This window comes from Scatophagus argus, chromosome 20 (assembly GCF_020382885.2).
Source record: "Scatophagus argus isolate fScaArg1 chromosome 20, fScaArg1.pri, whole genome shotgun sequence".
NCBI classification, from domain to species: Eukaryota; Metazoa; Chordata; class Actinopteri; family Scatophagidae; genus Scatophagus; species Scatophagus argus.
The window spans coordinates 1,533,627-1,549,103 of NC_058512.1; the positions used below are offsets into that span (position 1 = coordinate 1,533,627).

General features: G+C 44.6%; 2 protein-coding genes across 2 annotated transcripts; one reads left to right on the top strand and one right to left on the bottom strand.

Annotated features, from left to right (window-relative positions):
* The first annotated feature begins 324 nt into the window (after nucleotides 1–324).
* On the top strand, nucleotides 325–7,487 carry ankrd34ba (ankyrin repeat domain 34Ba). Its single transcript, XM_046374495.1, has 2 exons — nucleotides 325–1,148; nucleotides 5,483–7,487. Exon 2 carries the CDS (start codon nucleotides 5,531–5,533, stop codon nucleotides 7,175–7,177), a length of 1,647 nt encoding a protein of 548 aa, XP_046230451.1. The 5' UTR covers nucleotides 325–1,148; nucleotides 5,483–5,530; the 3' UTR covers nucleotides 7,178–7,487.
* A 463-nt stretch (nucleotides 7,488–7,950) lies between these two features.
* Nucleotides 7,951–15,153, bottom strand: oclna (occludin a). Its single transcript, XM_046374502.1, has 9 exons — nucleotides 15,005–15,153; nucleotides 14,219–14,304; nucleotides 12,981–13,599; nucleotides 12,729–12,896; nucleotides 10,955–11,079; nucleotides 9,704–9,859; nucleotides 8,922–9,093; nucleotides 8,797–8,838; nucleotides 7,951–8,685 (listed from the first exon to the last, which is right to left on the bottom strand). The coding sequence occupies exons 2-9, from the start codon at nucleotides 14,266–14,268 to the stop codon at nucleotides 8,587–8,589; spliced, it is 1,431 nt and encodes a 476-aa protein (XP_046230458.1). The 5' UTR covers nucleotides 14,269–14,304; nucleotides 15,005–15,153; the 3' UTR covers nucleotides 7,951–8,586.
* Nucleotides 15,154–15,477: the final 324 nt, after the last annotated feature.

The following is a 15,477-nucleotide window of genomic DNA, read 5'->3' on the forward strand; positions in this document are numbered from 1 at the left end:
TAAAGACTCTTCATTAACTTTGACAAAGAAAAGCAGCTCACGGTTAAGAAGCCTCACTGACATGAACGTGGTCGACCACGGACAGCGTCCTCCCACGTGACCCTGCAGGTGAGCCTGAAAAGGTTTAAACTGCGGATGATGAAGAGGTGGACCTGAGGGTCTTTGAATGTAAAAACGCTGTCAGCTGCTGCCATCTTGCGGTGGGTGGATGAACTGCTCGGTGAAGTCTGTGTTTCCATGGCGACAGAGGAGTGATGGAGACCCTGCGCTGTCGGCTCGGTGAGAGTCAGGATGCAACAGAGTTTGACATTCAAAAAACATCTTTTGTGTTCACCTCTAAAGTTTAATTTCTTGTTGTTCTTTCTTTAGTGTCTGGATTTTGCTGTTGGTTTTATTCTGCTCTTCTTCTTCTCTAAGCTGCTGTGTCATCTGCGTGTGTTTCTTTCACCTGTCGCACCTTTTCTTTCTCGTTGTAAGCGTAAAACTGACTGATTTCCTGTCAAACAGAGATCGATCCGAACATTCTCCCAGTCCTTCGTCGTGTTCGCACGTGAGGCACATGCACGGGCTCTTGTTCACACACACACACACACACACACACACACAGAGAGAGAGAGAGAACAGTGCCTCTGAGCACAATTGCAACATGTGCCGTCATCCGGCCTCCTTGATGGTTGTCATGGAGATGTCATTGATAAGGTGGACAAAATAATCTTTCTTCCTTTCTGCGCGCTGACTAAAGAAAGTCCAGTTTGACAGTTAATGGGCCTGTGCTGAATCAGACGTCCTTTAATGAAAAGACAAACGAGACTTCCTGTGGCGCGGGTTGCTATGCCGCTTCACCTTGTGTGTTCGTGTGTGTCAACCTGTCCTGCCTCTCCGTGAGCCTGCAGAGCTGCTGCTGCTGCTGCGCTGATGGATTAACCCTTTCTTAGACCTGCCGGACGACAGACCTCCATCACTCCATCACTCCATCACTCCATCTCTCTCTCTCCGTCATCACTCACTTTGTCCGACGAGCAAACCCAGTCTGAGAAGCCCCGGGTGTCGCAGCTCCTGCCTCCTCTGACTTTCTGTCCACAGAGGACGTGGCTCTGCAACAGGAAGGTGGATGTCTGCAACAGACGACTGATCGCAACTGACGGCAGGTGAGTCCTAAAAACACACAGCAGGACGTTTACCAGCAACTTTTCCCTCTCGCGACAGAATGTGGTGGACAAGTCGGACTGGATGTGTGGATGATGTGAAGCTTTACGGTGACTGAACAAATGATATTTAATCACCTCTGGCACATTTTGTCTCTCTGAGAGTGTGTTACACAGCTCTGACAGTGAGCACACACACACACACACACACACACACACACACACACACACACACACACACACACACACACACACACACGGTGTTAGTGGGCTCTTATGGAGGATGAGTGTTGAGGCTGTTCAGTGGACTTTTCTGTCCTCCCTCTGCCAACCTGTTAGCAGCCTCCATGGGTGGGGGGGGGGGGCAAACCACCGCATCCTGCTGTGCAGTAGAAGTACACGGTGTGTGTACAGTGCAGTTTGTACCAACGCGACAGCATGAGGACAGCGTGCAGACGTTCAGTGTTCCCGTTTACGTCCACAGCAGATGAACAGGAGGACATGTGGCCCCTCGTTCCTCATGCTGCACCTCCTCCTGTGTGTCTGCTGTGGACAGAAAGATCCAGATGAGTCCAGATGTTTGCATTAACAACAGCAGTGAAGCCAAAAACAGAATAAATCCATCAGGGCCCAAATGTGGAAAATACGTGAGAATTCTGTGCTACTTTACTTTACGTTGTTGTGCGACTTAGTAGGAGCAATTTGGTTATTGGCAAAGAGTCAATGATTATGGGAAATAATCATTACAGTACAATCAGTGTATGCTTAATACACTTAAATATCGGGGCACCACCCTGTCACCAGGGACCAATAGCCAAATTAATAAGGGAAATAACAGTCTCTGAATGTTTAGAAGGGTAAACTCGAGCACTGGCTGTCACGGATCCAACTGTTGTCATTAATACTCCCCACAATAAGCACAGTCCACGACAGGTTCAACTATAACAAGATTTATTAAAGTAACAAGTATCCAAAGATAAGTATCACTTCAAACAAAGCTATTATAGTTCAAGTTGCACACTAAACTACTAGCTACAATAGGTAACAAATACAGCAGCAAAAGACATTCATAACAGGGTGTGTATGTGGGGTTGGGTGTGTATATAGAGAGTGAGAGAGAGTTAACACTGGCGGTAGACAATAAACAAAGAAGAGACTGACGAGCTAATGGCTAAAAACAAACAAAATGGAGGTTAGCAAGTTAGCTAGAGGGCAGCTAACAAGCTAAAGGCTAAAAACAAACAAAATGGCGGTTAGCAAGCTAGCTCGGGGGTAGCTAACAAGCTAAAGCTAAAAACAAACAAAATGGCGGTTAGCAAGCTAGCTCGAGGGTGGCTAACAAGCTAAAGGCTAAAAACAAACAAAATGGCGGTTAGCAAGCTAGCTCGAGGGTGGCTAACAAGCTAAAGCTAAAAACAAACAAAATGGCGGCCGGCTAAAATCGAAGTAGTGACAGACTACGGCCACAAGATGGCAGCAGACTAAACCAAAATAAAGGTAAGCTACGACCACGAGATGGCAGCAGACTATACCCTAAATTGGTGGCGCACTACGACCACAAGATGGCAGCAGACTATAACTAGAATGATGACAAGCTACGGCCACAAGATGGCAGTAGATAACAAAAGGGGAAAAGTAAATAACTACGCTAGGGGGAGCTAGCACAAAGAATAAGCAGTCACAAACAGCAAATTAAACAGCACACCAAACATCAAATTAATTAATACATTGAATCAGCAGAATAATACACTTGTAATTTAACAGTACCCACAATGGCTACAGAACAACACGTCAAGTTATTCGGGCCAGAGTGGTAATGGCTCACGTGGTCTGTTTTGCGTGACCACAGACAAGAACCATGGACGAAAGCCTTTGGGAGCCACGTACCCCTTGGTTACGGTTCGTGACCACGTGGTCGGGCTTTCGTCTCACCGTTCAGCAGGATTAGTGTAAGGAAGAAAGGAAAGAGATAGAAGAACGACGAATACACCCAAATAGGAAAATGAACCACTTCACGTCTCTGGAAACCCGTTTATCACCACACAATAGCGGAGTCAGTAAACCGGAGTCTATCTGCTCAGCTATTGGTCCTTTAACTAGTGACGCGTGGGTTTGCTGAGCCGGCGGAAGTGGGTGATCGGTAACCAAAACAATTAAATGCAGCACTCACAAAGTTATAAAGCATGTGTAAACAAATCTATTTTACGTTATCTCTGCCCAGACATAAGCCTCTTACTCTTCGTTGCTCCGACCCTTCGGAGTTCGAAGTTTAACAGTCCGCTTGAGCGGTCGCAGCGTTGTCCTCGGCGGATGCTGACGATCTGCGTCTCAGATGATGCGGCACAGTGGTCCCTCGGCGGTAGCGGGGGAAGAATCACCGGTGAATTAACAAACTTTGCTTTGCTTTAACAAAGTCGGCGCGCGTGGTCCTCGTTCGCGTGTAATCAGCTGGTTGTAGCGATACACGTTGGAGAAAAAGAAAAAAAAAGGAAAAAGAAGCGAAGCACACTACAGTCGATTTCTCGGCCTGCGAGAGACTGTGACCTAGGATTTAATGATGATGATGCTCAAACGTTCGAGTTGCTCCCTTTCGGCGACTAAGTTGTAGAGAACTTTACAGCTCTCCACTGTCCTTATGCACGGGAAAAAGCGACGACTGAGTGTCGCGCTGAGCTTTTATTACCTGAGTGACGTCACCGTAGATTCTTTAGGGATGGCTGGCACGCAGCCAATGTCCGTGCTCGTCCGGAGTTTGAGCTCAGGAATTTATGACTAGGCGTACGCCATAAAATAGATTTCTAACGGTTAGTCACTCTAAGTCAGGCTTTATGGGTCACATGTAGGCCTCTCTATTGTTCTCACCAACACATGACAGCACATGGTCCCAACAACGTGCTACCTGCTGTCCAATACTGCACTTTTACTGCACCGAGTTTATCTAACAGCTGCATTATTTATCAGAACCTAATCAATCAGCTCTTGTCATCATCCTGAAGGGAACGTGAATGTGTGTGTGTGTGTGTGTGTGTGTGTGTTTCACTCAAAACCACAAACGCCAGCCTCAGGGAGACACAACAGGAAAAGTGAGATTCACCCTCAGGGAGCCGTGAACGCACACACCAAGTCTCGTGCCAATCGGTCGAGTGAGTGTCGAGACGTGGTGTCGAGTGATGAAGCAGTGATGGAGAGACAAAAGCGTTGGCCGTTAAAAGGAGCAGCATGACTAAAGCAAGCACCACCTGCACCTCGTCTGTCGCACGAGGTGCAGGTGGTGTTTTGTCTTGGACGAGCAGCTCGTGAAGAAGAGAAGAAGAAGAAGAAGAAGAAGAAGAAGAAGACAGAACCGGTGAGGATGTTCTGGTTACAAATGCAGCAGAACATCTCGAGGACATCAACATGTCTGCTCAGCTGATGTCACAGGCTCATCTTTAACCTCACGCTTTCCCATCAAATCGAACGAGCGGGAGTTCAGGTTGCTGCTTAGAAACATCAAGCGGCGTGTTGAATTACTGCCGTGTGTGAACTGGATCATTGCTAATAGCAACACATGCTATAAATACATGCTGATTATGTAGGACACTGACCATCATGAGTGCAGAATGAGGGCCACACAGCAGCACACACACATGAACTAACACACTGACAGGCTGATTACGAGGCATTTAAACTGACAGGCTCACCTGATCTGTTTGTGTCAGGTGTGTTTGATGGACTGACTGATTATTGTCAGTATTTCATTATTTTCTACCTGTCCGCCAGCCTTTTTTTCCTCACAAGACGTGTCCTCCGGACTTGATTTGACTCTTCTGACGACGCTTCCTGCACACCAAGTGACTGTTGCTACTTTGCATGCCGCTACACAACATACAAAATAAAGTCTGTCCTTTATGGATGTAATAAACTGCTGTGTTGCAGTGACTCATGCGGGAAAATGTTATGTTACAGTCTGCGACTCTGGTAACAGCCACCTTATCTGGTTTAATATGAGAAGCAAGGACAAACAGCACAAAGGCTGATAGAAAGTGCTGCGGAGGACGAGCGCATGAAAAAGAACAGCTGAATGGACCCCAAAAGCAAGCAAAAAAAAAAAAAAAGACAAGAACTTCATGTGTCCTGGTTTACCAACCCGGCGCTATTTGTTTCACATACAAACAGATTTAAATGAAATATATTTGGTTATTTAATTCTAAATTGGTGAAGCGACACAGAAGTTGGCTGACGGAGAGCAGACTTTAATGTACTTTATGAGTCTCGTGTGTGTGTGCAGTTTAGGCGAGGAAACAGGACATGCATGTTGGTCACAATCTGACCCTGGAGTCTTTTGTTATTGTCCACAGAAACCTGTCCCACTGCATCTCCAAAACCACCAGCTGGGACCAAGAGGGATGGAGGGCGACGGCTGTAATCCTGCAGTAGCTATGGACTCAGGTAACCCCTTGCTAAAGGCCGTCTTCCTCCGCCGCCTGCGACTCACGCGGCTGCTCCTGGAGGGAGGCGCCTACATCAACGAGAGCGACAGCCATGGGCGGACTCCCCTGATGGTGGCCTGCAGGACCCAGCATATCGATGCCCAGAGCGCCAGCCGGGTCAAGCTGGTCCAGTTTCTCCTGGAGAAAGGAGCAGATCCCAACATCCAGGACAAGGAAGGTCGCTCTGCACTGATGCACGCCTGTCGGGAGCAGGCCGGCGCCGAGGTGGTGTCTCTGCTCCTGGCCAGTGGAGCGGACGTTAGCCTGGAGGATCAGTCTGGGACATCTGCGTTGGTCCACGCAGTCATGGCTGGAGACTGGAAGGTTCTGAAGCTGTTGCTCGACACATGCAAGGCAAAGGGGAAGGAGGTGATCATCATAACGACTGACAAATTCCCATGTGGGAAAGTGCAAGCTAAGCAGTACCTCAGCATGCCTCCTCTTAGCCCCATTGATCAGACAGACAAAATGACATCAGCAGCTCCTGCATCTCCCTCTGAAATTCAGCTCATCACGTCCCCCCAGTGCACCTCCTCTTCCTTATGTCCCCCAAAGCCTGTCTTCTCTTTTAAAGAAGCCCAGTCCTGTGGTGTGAGCTCCCATCCGTGTTCCCCATTACGGTTTCAAAGACTCGGGCAAGCTGCACCATACGGACTGCAGCAGCCCCTCCTGAGGTTGAACTCTGAGCCCTGGCTAAAGATCCCAGACTCTCTGCTCACCCGGCAGCCTCGCGCAGACTCATCTTCAGAAAACAGCAAACAGAACCAAACAGAGGAGCTCTCTCTCAGAATTCCCAAACTGGACCCGGACAACAGCGCACATCCGACAACTGGCAGCTCCAAATGGTATGAAGGAAAATCAGCAAGGGACAAAGGACTAGAAGGAAAGGAAAAGAATGAATGTGCCAAATACACAGGACAAAAGATGTCCTTACCAGGTCTCCTATCATCTCACTCTGCCTCACACCCTAACCTCCATTCTGTAAACCTTGGAACAGATTCAGTCGCGTCCTCTTCATCATTTGCTGGTGGTAAAAATCCTGGTGCTCCACTCCACAGCATGGCCTCGTCAAGCCTTCATAGCATAATCCAGAGGCGCAAGCTTGGGGCGGACATCTACAGTTCAGACCCCCAGCTAGCTGTAGACAACCACAATCTCCCTGATGAGTCCCCACACAAAGCCAGAGACCTGGTAGATGGCAAGAGATTGGCCCCCTTACGATGCTCCAGCACATTGGGCTCCAGGGAGTCACCTTCAACCTCGGTCCTGAGCAGGAGAGTTCTATCTGGATTTGAACGCAGAGGGTCTGGAGCCTTCTTGTTGGACCACAACTCCCAGACCAGGCCTCGATCTCTCCCACCTCTGACCCTCAACTCCACCAACACCCCCATCCTTAACGTTTACAACCTCAGCTCCAGTGCTGGAAGTGGACTCTGCGAGAAAGAGCCTGGCCTAAAAAACTTCCTTCCCTGTGCTCCTCCCGGGCAGCCCAAAGAGCTGACCAGGAGGATGCTTCTGAGGAGACACTCGATCCAGACAGAACAGTTCAAAACCACAGCTTAAAACTCAGCCACAAGGGAAGAGAAGTTCTTCAGAGTGCTTTAATGTGAAATGTTTTGTTATGTGATGTTGTGTCTGTGTAGTGGACTTCCAAACCCAACCAAAAAGGGCATACAAAAGAAAAACAAGATATCCTTATCGGTGTAAGATACAAACTGCTGGTACCTTCCTCTGCTTTAGTGTGCAGTGTGTCGTCAAAGTGCACGTAGCTTCCTTAAAGCTGCTTAATCTTTTCATGGCCACTTGGGGGAAGCAGAGCAAGCGTAAAACACAATACATAATACCACCTTATGAAGTTAGTTCAGCTAACACGTTGACCTTTTGGACATACAGCAACATTAGCATTCGTTTAGTCAAGGTTCTGGTCAGTTTTGGTCTTCAGTCGTTAACTCCTTGCTAATAATACCTTGCTTTTAAGCTGCAAAAAGCTCCGCCAGCTAGTCTCTGTCCTTATTCAGTTTCATGCTGGACAGGTACTGTGTTTTTTGAATTCATAACTAAAACAATACACTAATTATCTCTGGATTTGTCACCTTTCACATTATATATGACCATTTGACCCACTGGCAAAAAGTGTTGGTTAGTGTTGCCTTAAAGTCGCTACGTCCTGAAGCTGGAAATCCTTGACAATGGTGCCCCCCAGTGGAAACAGTGACAATGCTTAATGCTTTAAAAGACACACTAATCACTATTTTAAACACAGTGGCTTTAGATAAAGTGTTTTGACACTTGCACAAAGAGTCCCAGCGTTTACTGTGTAAGAACCTCAAGAAAACTGTTTATAAAGGAATTTATTAAAATAAAATATATGTAATGCAAATCATTGTAAAAGTACATCACCATGTGTGAAACATGCATCATCATTTCTAAGTGTTTGTTCTATCATCGATAAAGAAACACACAACACTCACGTGAACTCACTTCTCTTAACTGCTAAAAACATTAAAAACATCAGTGTTTCCCGCATATTTACAGTTTTATGTTAAAAATGAGAATTAAAAGACATTAAAATATGAACATCTCATGTTGAGTCATTGTAGCAAGAGCTATTAAAAACGTACTGTTGTCATGCTTTAGTCTGTGCTCTCTCCATAATCTAGTTACATAATTCCTCCATAAGGAGACTATTTCAGACCACATGTGGCAAATAAATACACTTAACAGAATCTATGGCAGGTGATGCTCATAATACAAACTGTGGCATAACACAAAGACAGAACATTTTCCTCCACACAACCTTTACATTGTTTCACGTCAGCTCACACGCTGTGGGAGCTTCTGTGTTCGATGTACATCACCGCCGTGGCGTCCTCCACAGTCGTCTGGTGTCAGAAAGGCCTCACGCACCCGACGTCAACAGCGGCCAATCACATTCAGTCCCTTCTGTCGCGTCTCGGACAGGACAGAGCTGTTCAGGCCCTGCGGTCGTAATCGCTGACCATCCTCTTGATGTGGTTCAGTTTGGCCTTCAGGTATTTACACCTGCGCTTCTTCACCTGGTAATCTGAAGTCTGTAGTGATGAAAAGATGTGATGTGAAGGATTCATACAATTAGCAGCTCGTGAGTTGTAAATAAATGATCTGTTTTCAAATGGCCGCAGATCAGCGATGGTTCCACATACCTTTTTCAGGCTCTTGATCCTGTTGTACTCATCCAGCGCATCCTGTCAAAGAGGAACATTTAATCAGACACACATTTGGGCACAGGGCACACATTGAACTGGCGTGTTTTCCCGTCGACGCTCACCAGGTACTGCGGGCTGCCCTCCTGCAGGTCGTCCAGCTCTCTGTCCAGCTGCGACAGGTTCTTGTTGAGGGCGTCCAGCTCCGCCTGCAGGTCTTTGTACTCGTGGTGGTCGCGGTCGAATTCGCGCTTGTAGTCTTTGCGCTCCTGCTCGTTTGCTATTGGAGGAAATTCACTGAAAACAGAGAGAGAGAAGACAGAACACGTTTAAATTACAGCTGAGTTTATGTACACAAGTGCTGCAATGTACTTGTAAGTGCAATTTGTTTTTTCCATTTTGTACTGCTGTCTTCTCATGTCGGAGAGAATTTCCAAACTTTTCACTCCACTACATTTGTCAGACTGCTTGAGTTATTTTACATAACTTTATAACATGTTTCCACACTCAAAAATCTTCATTTTACCAATGAATTTATGTCCTAAAAGTCCTAAAATTTTCTCATAACAAGTAAGAAAAAAAAGAAAAAAGAAAAACTTTTTCAGGTTTAAGTTATTTTCTATGAAAGTCCATTTTTAATACAAGATACATTTAAAAAAACATCATGTATGTTTGTATGTATAACAAAAAACTTGGAATAATAATATCTTAAAACTAAAAAAATAAAACTGTAATCATTACTTTGAGAAAGTTTCTCATTATTTTGACTTTTTTTCCATCACATTGTCAGAAATGGTCTTCCAGGCTGTTGTACTTCAACTTTAAACACACTCTGTTACTGGATCTACAGGATCTGTGAGTTGTACTCCCCAGCAGCTGAGACGTAGTGTCCTTAATTTCCTCCTACCTGTCGAAGTCGTCGTCGTCCAGCTCGTCTCCTGAGGAGTTGTAGTCGTCATTGTAGTCGTGCCTCCTTTTGGGCCTTCCGGCCGAGCTCGCCACCTCCGAGTTTGTGCTGTAGGGAACCCCATTATGCAAAGGCAGGTCGTCTTCCATTGGAGGCCTGCGACAAAACATTTATTTTGTCCAATTAATCACACAAAACAAATTAAGAACTGTTCAAAAACAACAACAACAACAGGCCTGCAGTGACTGGAGTCTGTCAAAGATCTCTAAAGTTAAATAATGTCCATAAACCTAACAAAGTGTCTGCACGCTCTGCTAACTTTCTACTGAGACGTATGAGGAAGTAAAGTGTGGCCATTTATGATTTATGATCCACCAGCTCATCTCGGATGAGTAAACAGCTCGACAACGACATCCTGTTTCACTCATAATACTTTGTTCCCTCAATCAGCACAGAAGTACTTCACTCAGTGTCAGCGTTACTCATGAGCTTCTTTGCTAAAGCGGGTAATGTTAACGACCGCATGAACGTAATAATCTGAAGAGGTTCGGGTGAGGCCCTGCTGGTATCTGAGCGGGATGTTTGCCAAAACAAACCATAATGACCTGCTCTACAGAGAGAAAAGTAGTCTAAAGCTGGGCCCCTTCTATACAGTACATACTGTACAGTAATATCCTAAAAACTGTTTATACTTGGTAACATTTTGTGAAATGATACAAGATGGGGGCACATGGATGTCAATTCATAAAACTACATCCACTTTGACCTTTTCCTTTTATCATAACATAGTGGAGCGCTTCCCTGGTGGAGACCAAAACAGAGCTAAAAGTGGATTTAAAGTCATCAGGTGACACAAATACGACTCTAAAAGAAAGATCGTGTTGCTTCGTATCTGCTGGGTGTGTTAAGAAACAAACCAGCTGTTTGCTAAAAAGTTCAGCTCGTTTCTGCTGTCCCCAAGAGGACAAAAAAGTTGCAGGTTTAACAAGAAGAAAGTTAAAGGCTCCATACAGTATTTAATAATTTTTGTTCTCTTATTTCTGTCTCAACTGGTTTTTAAATGTGTCCACATCAGAGAAACTTTCTGATAACTGCAGCTGAATGTGTTGCTTTCTCAAATAAAAGCAAAAAATCTCAATGTCCTGCACACACCTGCCCTACCTGAGTTTAATTCTCTCTGTGCTGCCACTTGGTATGTAATGCAACACACATTTTTTAATAACCGTGCACAGCTTTTGTAAGTTCACTCACTGTGGGGTGTAGGGGGGTTTGTCATAGTTTGTGCTTTCGTCGTCCAGGTGACTCCTGGAGCCTCTCAGCTTCTCGGGGTAGTTGGACATGGGGACCGCCTCCGGGGAAACGGAAACGTTGTTCACCTTAGGGGGAAAATTCACACGTATCAGCAACATGGATCAAAATATACACTTACAAATACTTGTTAGTTCCACAGGGTTTGATGCTGGACAGACACTTTAATTCACTATTTTTTATAGACATAACAAGTGTAAATCCACCACAAGACCATGAAACACCCCCTATTTTATGGTCTATTTGACTGTAAATGTGAGCATAATTTACAAAGTGAACACAACGCTGTACTGAAGGAGACCTGAAACTAGCAAATGAGACCATAAACTCATCAGGAAACTGTTTACAGAGATCATAAATCAACTGAGAAGAAGACTCATTTTCTCATAAGCTTAAATGTAATCAGGCTTCTTTTTGAAGCCAGTGGAGTCACCCCCTGCTGCACATTAGACAGATTTAAGTCCTCATGTTTCAGACCCAGAAGCTCTGTCCACTTATTGTTCAGTCTTTAATTGTACACAGTAGAAGACCAAATTAATGATGGGTAAAGAAAATAAGTAGCTGCAGGTCTAAAATGCATGACTTCTAATTTTCTCTGTACCGCAAGAGAAACGTGATGCTCATAAAATATATCTGCACCCAAATCAAGTTACTGATCAAAGCCTTCAGCATGGACTTTTTGATGGGTGGTTCCCTCCAGCAAACACTTTGGCTCTCTACCAGCTTTGGTATGATGGTCCTGCATGGGCTTGTCTTCCGAAAATATGCGACATAATTAAGCTTCAACACAACAACATATCTGTGCTGCAGTTCGCTGCAGACACGCAGCCTCAGCACTTTCAGACGGGTTCCCACAAGCTGCAGAGGAATAAACGTCTCGGGTTCCCAGTATCACATTGTGTCTCTGGTGTTTTGTGTTGACATTGTGGTAGGGTTTTGTTTTAGAGCACCAGTCCGACCTGTTTTTCCTCTTCTTGGCTCAACTGTGAGGGCTTTGCTGTGCTGCATGTCATCATGGCTTCCAGCTGTTAACAAAATGACTCACCTACTCATCCCTACTTACTCGGGTATGTCAAATGTGAGAGCTGTTATAAAACACTTCGGATACACGACCCATGAGTCACCGTGATATGAAAAATTGAGATGTTTCAGGTGAGAGTAAATAGTCCAGCTTCTTGTCAGTGGATGACTGAAACTGTCATCTGTGTGGAGGCCACTCCTTGAAACTAAGCACACTAAGAAGAAGGAGCTCGCTGCTGCCGCTTCCCCTCCCCCACCTGCTCATAAACAGGTGACAGCTACCAAACTGGTTGAACCACCTCAGGTGAGACTTGCTCAGATAAACACAGAGAGATCTGCCTCACGTCACTTAACCTCCAGAAAGAGTCATGTTTACATCTGGTTAATCAGCTATTTTGATCATAAGATTTGTCTATAAAATGTTAGAAAATGGTTTAAAAAAAAAAAAAAAGACCAGCGCGATGTCTTCAGATGTCTCATATGGTCCAACAAGAAGTCCAAACCCAAAAGATATTCACTTCACAGTCACGTATGACAAAAAAACAGTATTGAATCCTCACAAGCAGCAGAAGTTTGGAAACTTTAAAGGTAAATACAACTAAACTAGATTGTCAAAACAGTTGTTCTGTCAATCATCAAGCAAAAACTGCCAAATGTTTCTCAGCACACACTTCCGGTACAAGTTAAAAACACTCACCCACGCCTCTACATCTGTGGGTGGCTCCAGCTCGTCCACAACCTTCACCTTCTTCCACAAAATGTTGCTCTTGCCATAGTTCTGGATTTTCTGTCGGGTCTTCAGAGCGAAGACGAGGATGATGATCAGAGCGATGGCGACCAGGAAGCCAAACACCACTGCGATGGCCTGAAATGATAAACCACAGAGTTACAGATGGAACACCAACGCATGAGAGGAAATCAAACAGGGAGCTCAGACGTTTGTGCTCACCTCTTGGGGCTCCACAACGCAGTAGTGGTAAAGGTACTGATTGACCAACACTCCTGAAGTCTGAGGTTGCTGGTACTGAGAGCAAAGAGCAGCGATCTGGTTGCCGTAGACTGATCCAGACGACTGAGCCATGGGGTTCACCGCTATCAAGTATACTATGGAGGCTATTAGCATTAGCAGCGCTAGGATGGCGCACGAGATCAACACCGCTAGGTAGAACTTCCTGCTCTCTGATAGGCTCTGGTGAGACACGATGATGATGAAGATGGCCAGGCATACGATGAAGATGATGGCTGCCATGGCAATCATAAACCCTTTGCCCGATCGAGGGTCATTGTAGTTCCCCCCAATTCCACCATAGCCATAGTTGCTACCAGGTCCATACGCACCGCCACCAAAAGAGCTGTAACCCCCTCCGTATCCTCCGTAGCCAAAGCCATTCATAGCTCCCTGACTGTCCCAAGCCAGAGTGGAAGCAACACAAGCGAATATGGCCACGCACAACACAATGACGATGATGGCCATGATTTTGAGGATGCCTGGTGGCGAAGTCCAGCGGTAGAAATGCTGGAACTCGTCATCTGGATAGTAGGAATAGGCTGGCTGGGGAGGGACGTTACTGTAAAGAGAAACAAGACGGGAAAAACATACTGTAACTGTGTCAGAGTAAAGCATAAAATCAGTTAACGAAGGCCGTCAGGATTTTAATCTTATTAACAAACAACTAAACAACCAATTGTGGAATTAAAACACCACAGAAATTAGGGCTCTGAAATATTTTATTCTGAAAACCATTTGTCTGAAATATTTTTATTATTATTTGTAATTTCAAAACCTTGATTTTAGCAGCAATTTATTCACCAAAACATAAAATAAAATACTGATGACAATCATTTGAGCCTGAATCAAATCTCTGACTTCTGCCTCATTTTTCAAAAGAATGAAAACAAAATTCAAAACACTTGTCAATAAATACATAAATATCTTCAATGATATTCTAAAACGTATAATTCCGTCTTGAAAGCCAAGACAGCAGAATCAATAAATTCAAGTAATCGGTTTTCAGAAGTAAAACATTTTATAGCCAGCAGTGTTTTAAAGAACATGTTGTACTTATTAGGGCCTGTCTTAGCCTCCATACAGAGGGTGTTCGTACAGCCCGTCCTTATCTTTAGCTGAGAGAGCACTCGAAGCACATAAGTCAAAGGTTTACTGTACAATCACAGAAGGAGACTCACTATCCATCTGACTCGTAGGGAGGTGGACTCCCGTTGGGCCTGGAGGACATTACTGCTCGTTCCACTGGTTCCTCTGTGAAAAGAATCTGCAACAAGACTTCTGCTGTTAGGACGCACTCACCCAGCAATAAACGTATCTGAAATAACTAATGATCATCTATATTAACAATTTATCTGCTGATTGTTTTGTCTGGAGAATATCTAAAGGTTATGACGATTTCTCAAAGACCTTAATGTTGTTTTGGCCAATCAGCACTCAAAAATTTAAAAAAGATATATAATATATACAAATAAGTAGTAGACAAATAAGAAGATATATAAGTTTACTATGACAAAAAAAGCAGAAATTCCTCACATTTACAAACAAACAAATCAATTAATTGGGTTTATTCTGAAATTACACTACAACCATCATAAAACACAGTGAGATTATAACGAGCCGTCTTTAACAACAGACTTGGCGGCTGTGAGACTGAAACATCACCTCAAATTCAGGTGAATAAAACTGAAAATCTTCCTGCTTCTTCAAAATTAACAACCAGACAGCATATAAGACCGTTTGTGGCGGTTTCATTCATAATAATCCCGCACTTCTCACACAAATTCCCCGCTTTATTTTGACTCTCCAGCAGCAGAGATGCTGAAAAAAATAAGTGCTTCAAATCGGAAACCAACAACACACCTGTCCTTTTTTTAGCTTCAGGTAACAGGTTACTACAGCTTTAAAACCACGAAGTAAAAGACGCTTCAAGTGTTAATCACTCAAACTGAGGTGGACAAACTCACCTGTCGTCGCTGGATTCGTCCCCACCTAAAATGTCTCAACTGAAACTGGTGCTGCTGATAAAAACAGTACAGGACGCGCCCAGCTGAGCTCCGCTCTCGGTCAGTTTAGCCCCGCCCCTCAGGCAGGTGTCACGTTATGAAACGACGCCGGAAGTCCTCGCTCATACCGACGTGCTTCACTGATGTGAAGCCAAAACAGTCTCAGGTTTGGCAAATTCTGGTTACCTGAACCACAAACATTAAATCAACACCCCACAAATAACCAATATTCTTTATTAAAGTTAATTTGTTTCACAGCTAAGGAAGACCTTTCACTGCATTTGTACGGAGTCCCGAAAAGTGACAAAATCAGGTAAGTCAGAAATACGACTCAACAAATCAATCAATAATATTATGACATTTGTAGGAGCCAAATTGGTTATTTTCTTTGTTCACAAGTGTTGTATGCATTTCTGCCAGTAGGTGACAGTATC

Excerpts from the sequence above, each read along its gene's own strand:
- oclna (XM_046374502.1), bottom strand. The coding sequence starts at position 14,268 with ATGTCCTCCAGGCCCAACGGGAGTCCACCTCCCTACGAGTCAGATGGA. Across the intron at positions 9,094-9,703 it reads GACGACGACGACTTCGACAG|TGAATTTCCTCCAATAGCAA; the intron begins GTAGGAGGAAAT and ends CTCTGTTTTCAG. Across the intron at positions 8,686-8,796 it reads GGATCAAGAGCCTGAAAAAG|ACTTCAGATTACCAGGTGAA; the intron begins GTATGTGGAACC and ends TCATCACTACAG.
- ankrd34ba (XM_046374495.1), top strand. The coding sequence starts at position 5,531 with ATGGAGGGCGACGGCTGTAATCCTGCAGTAGCTATGGACTCAGGTAAC.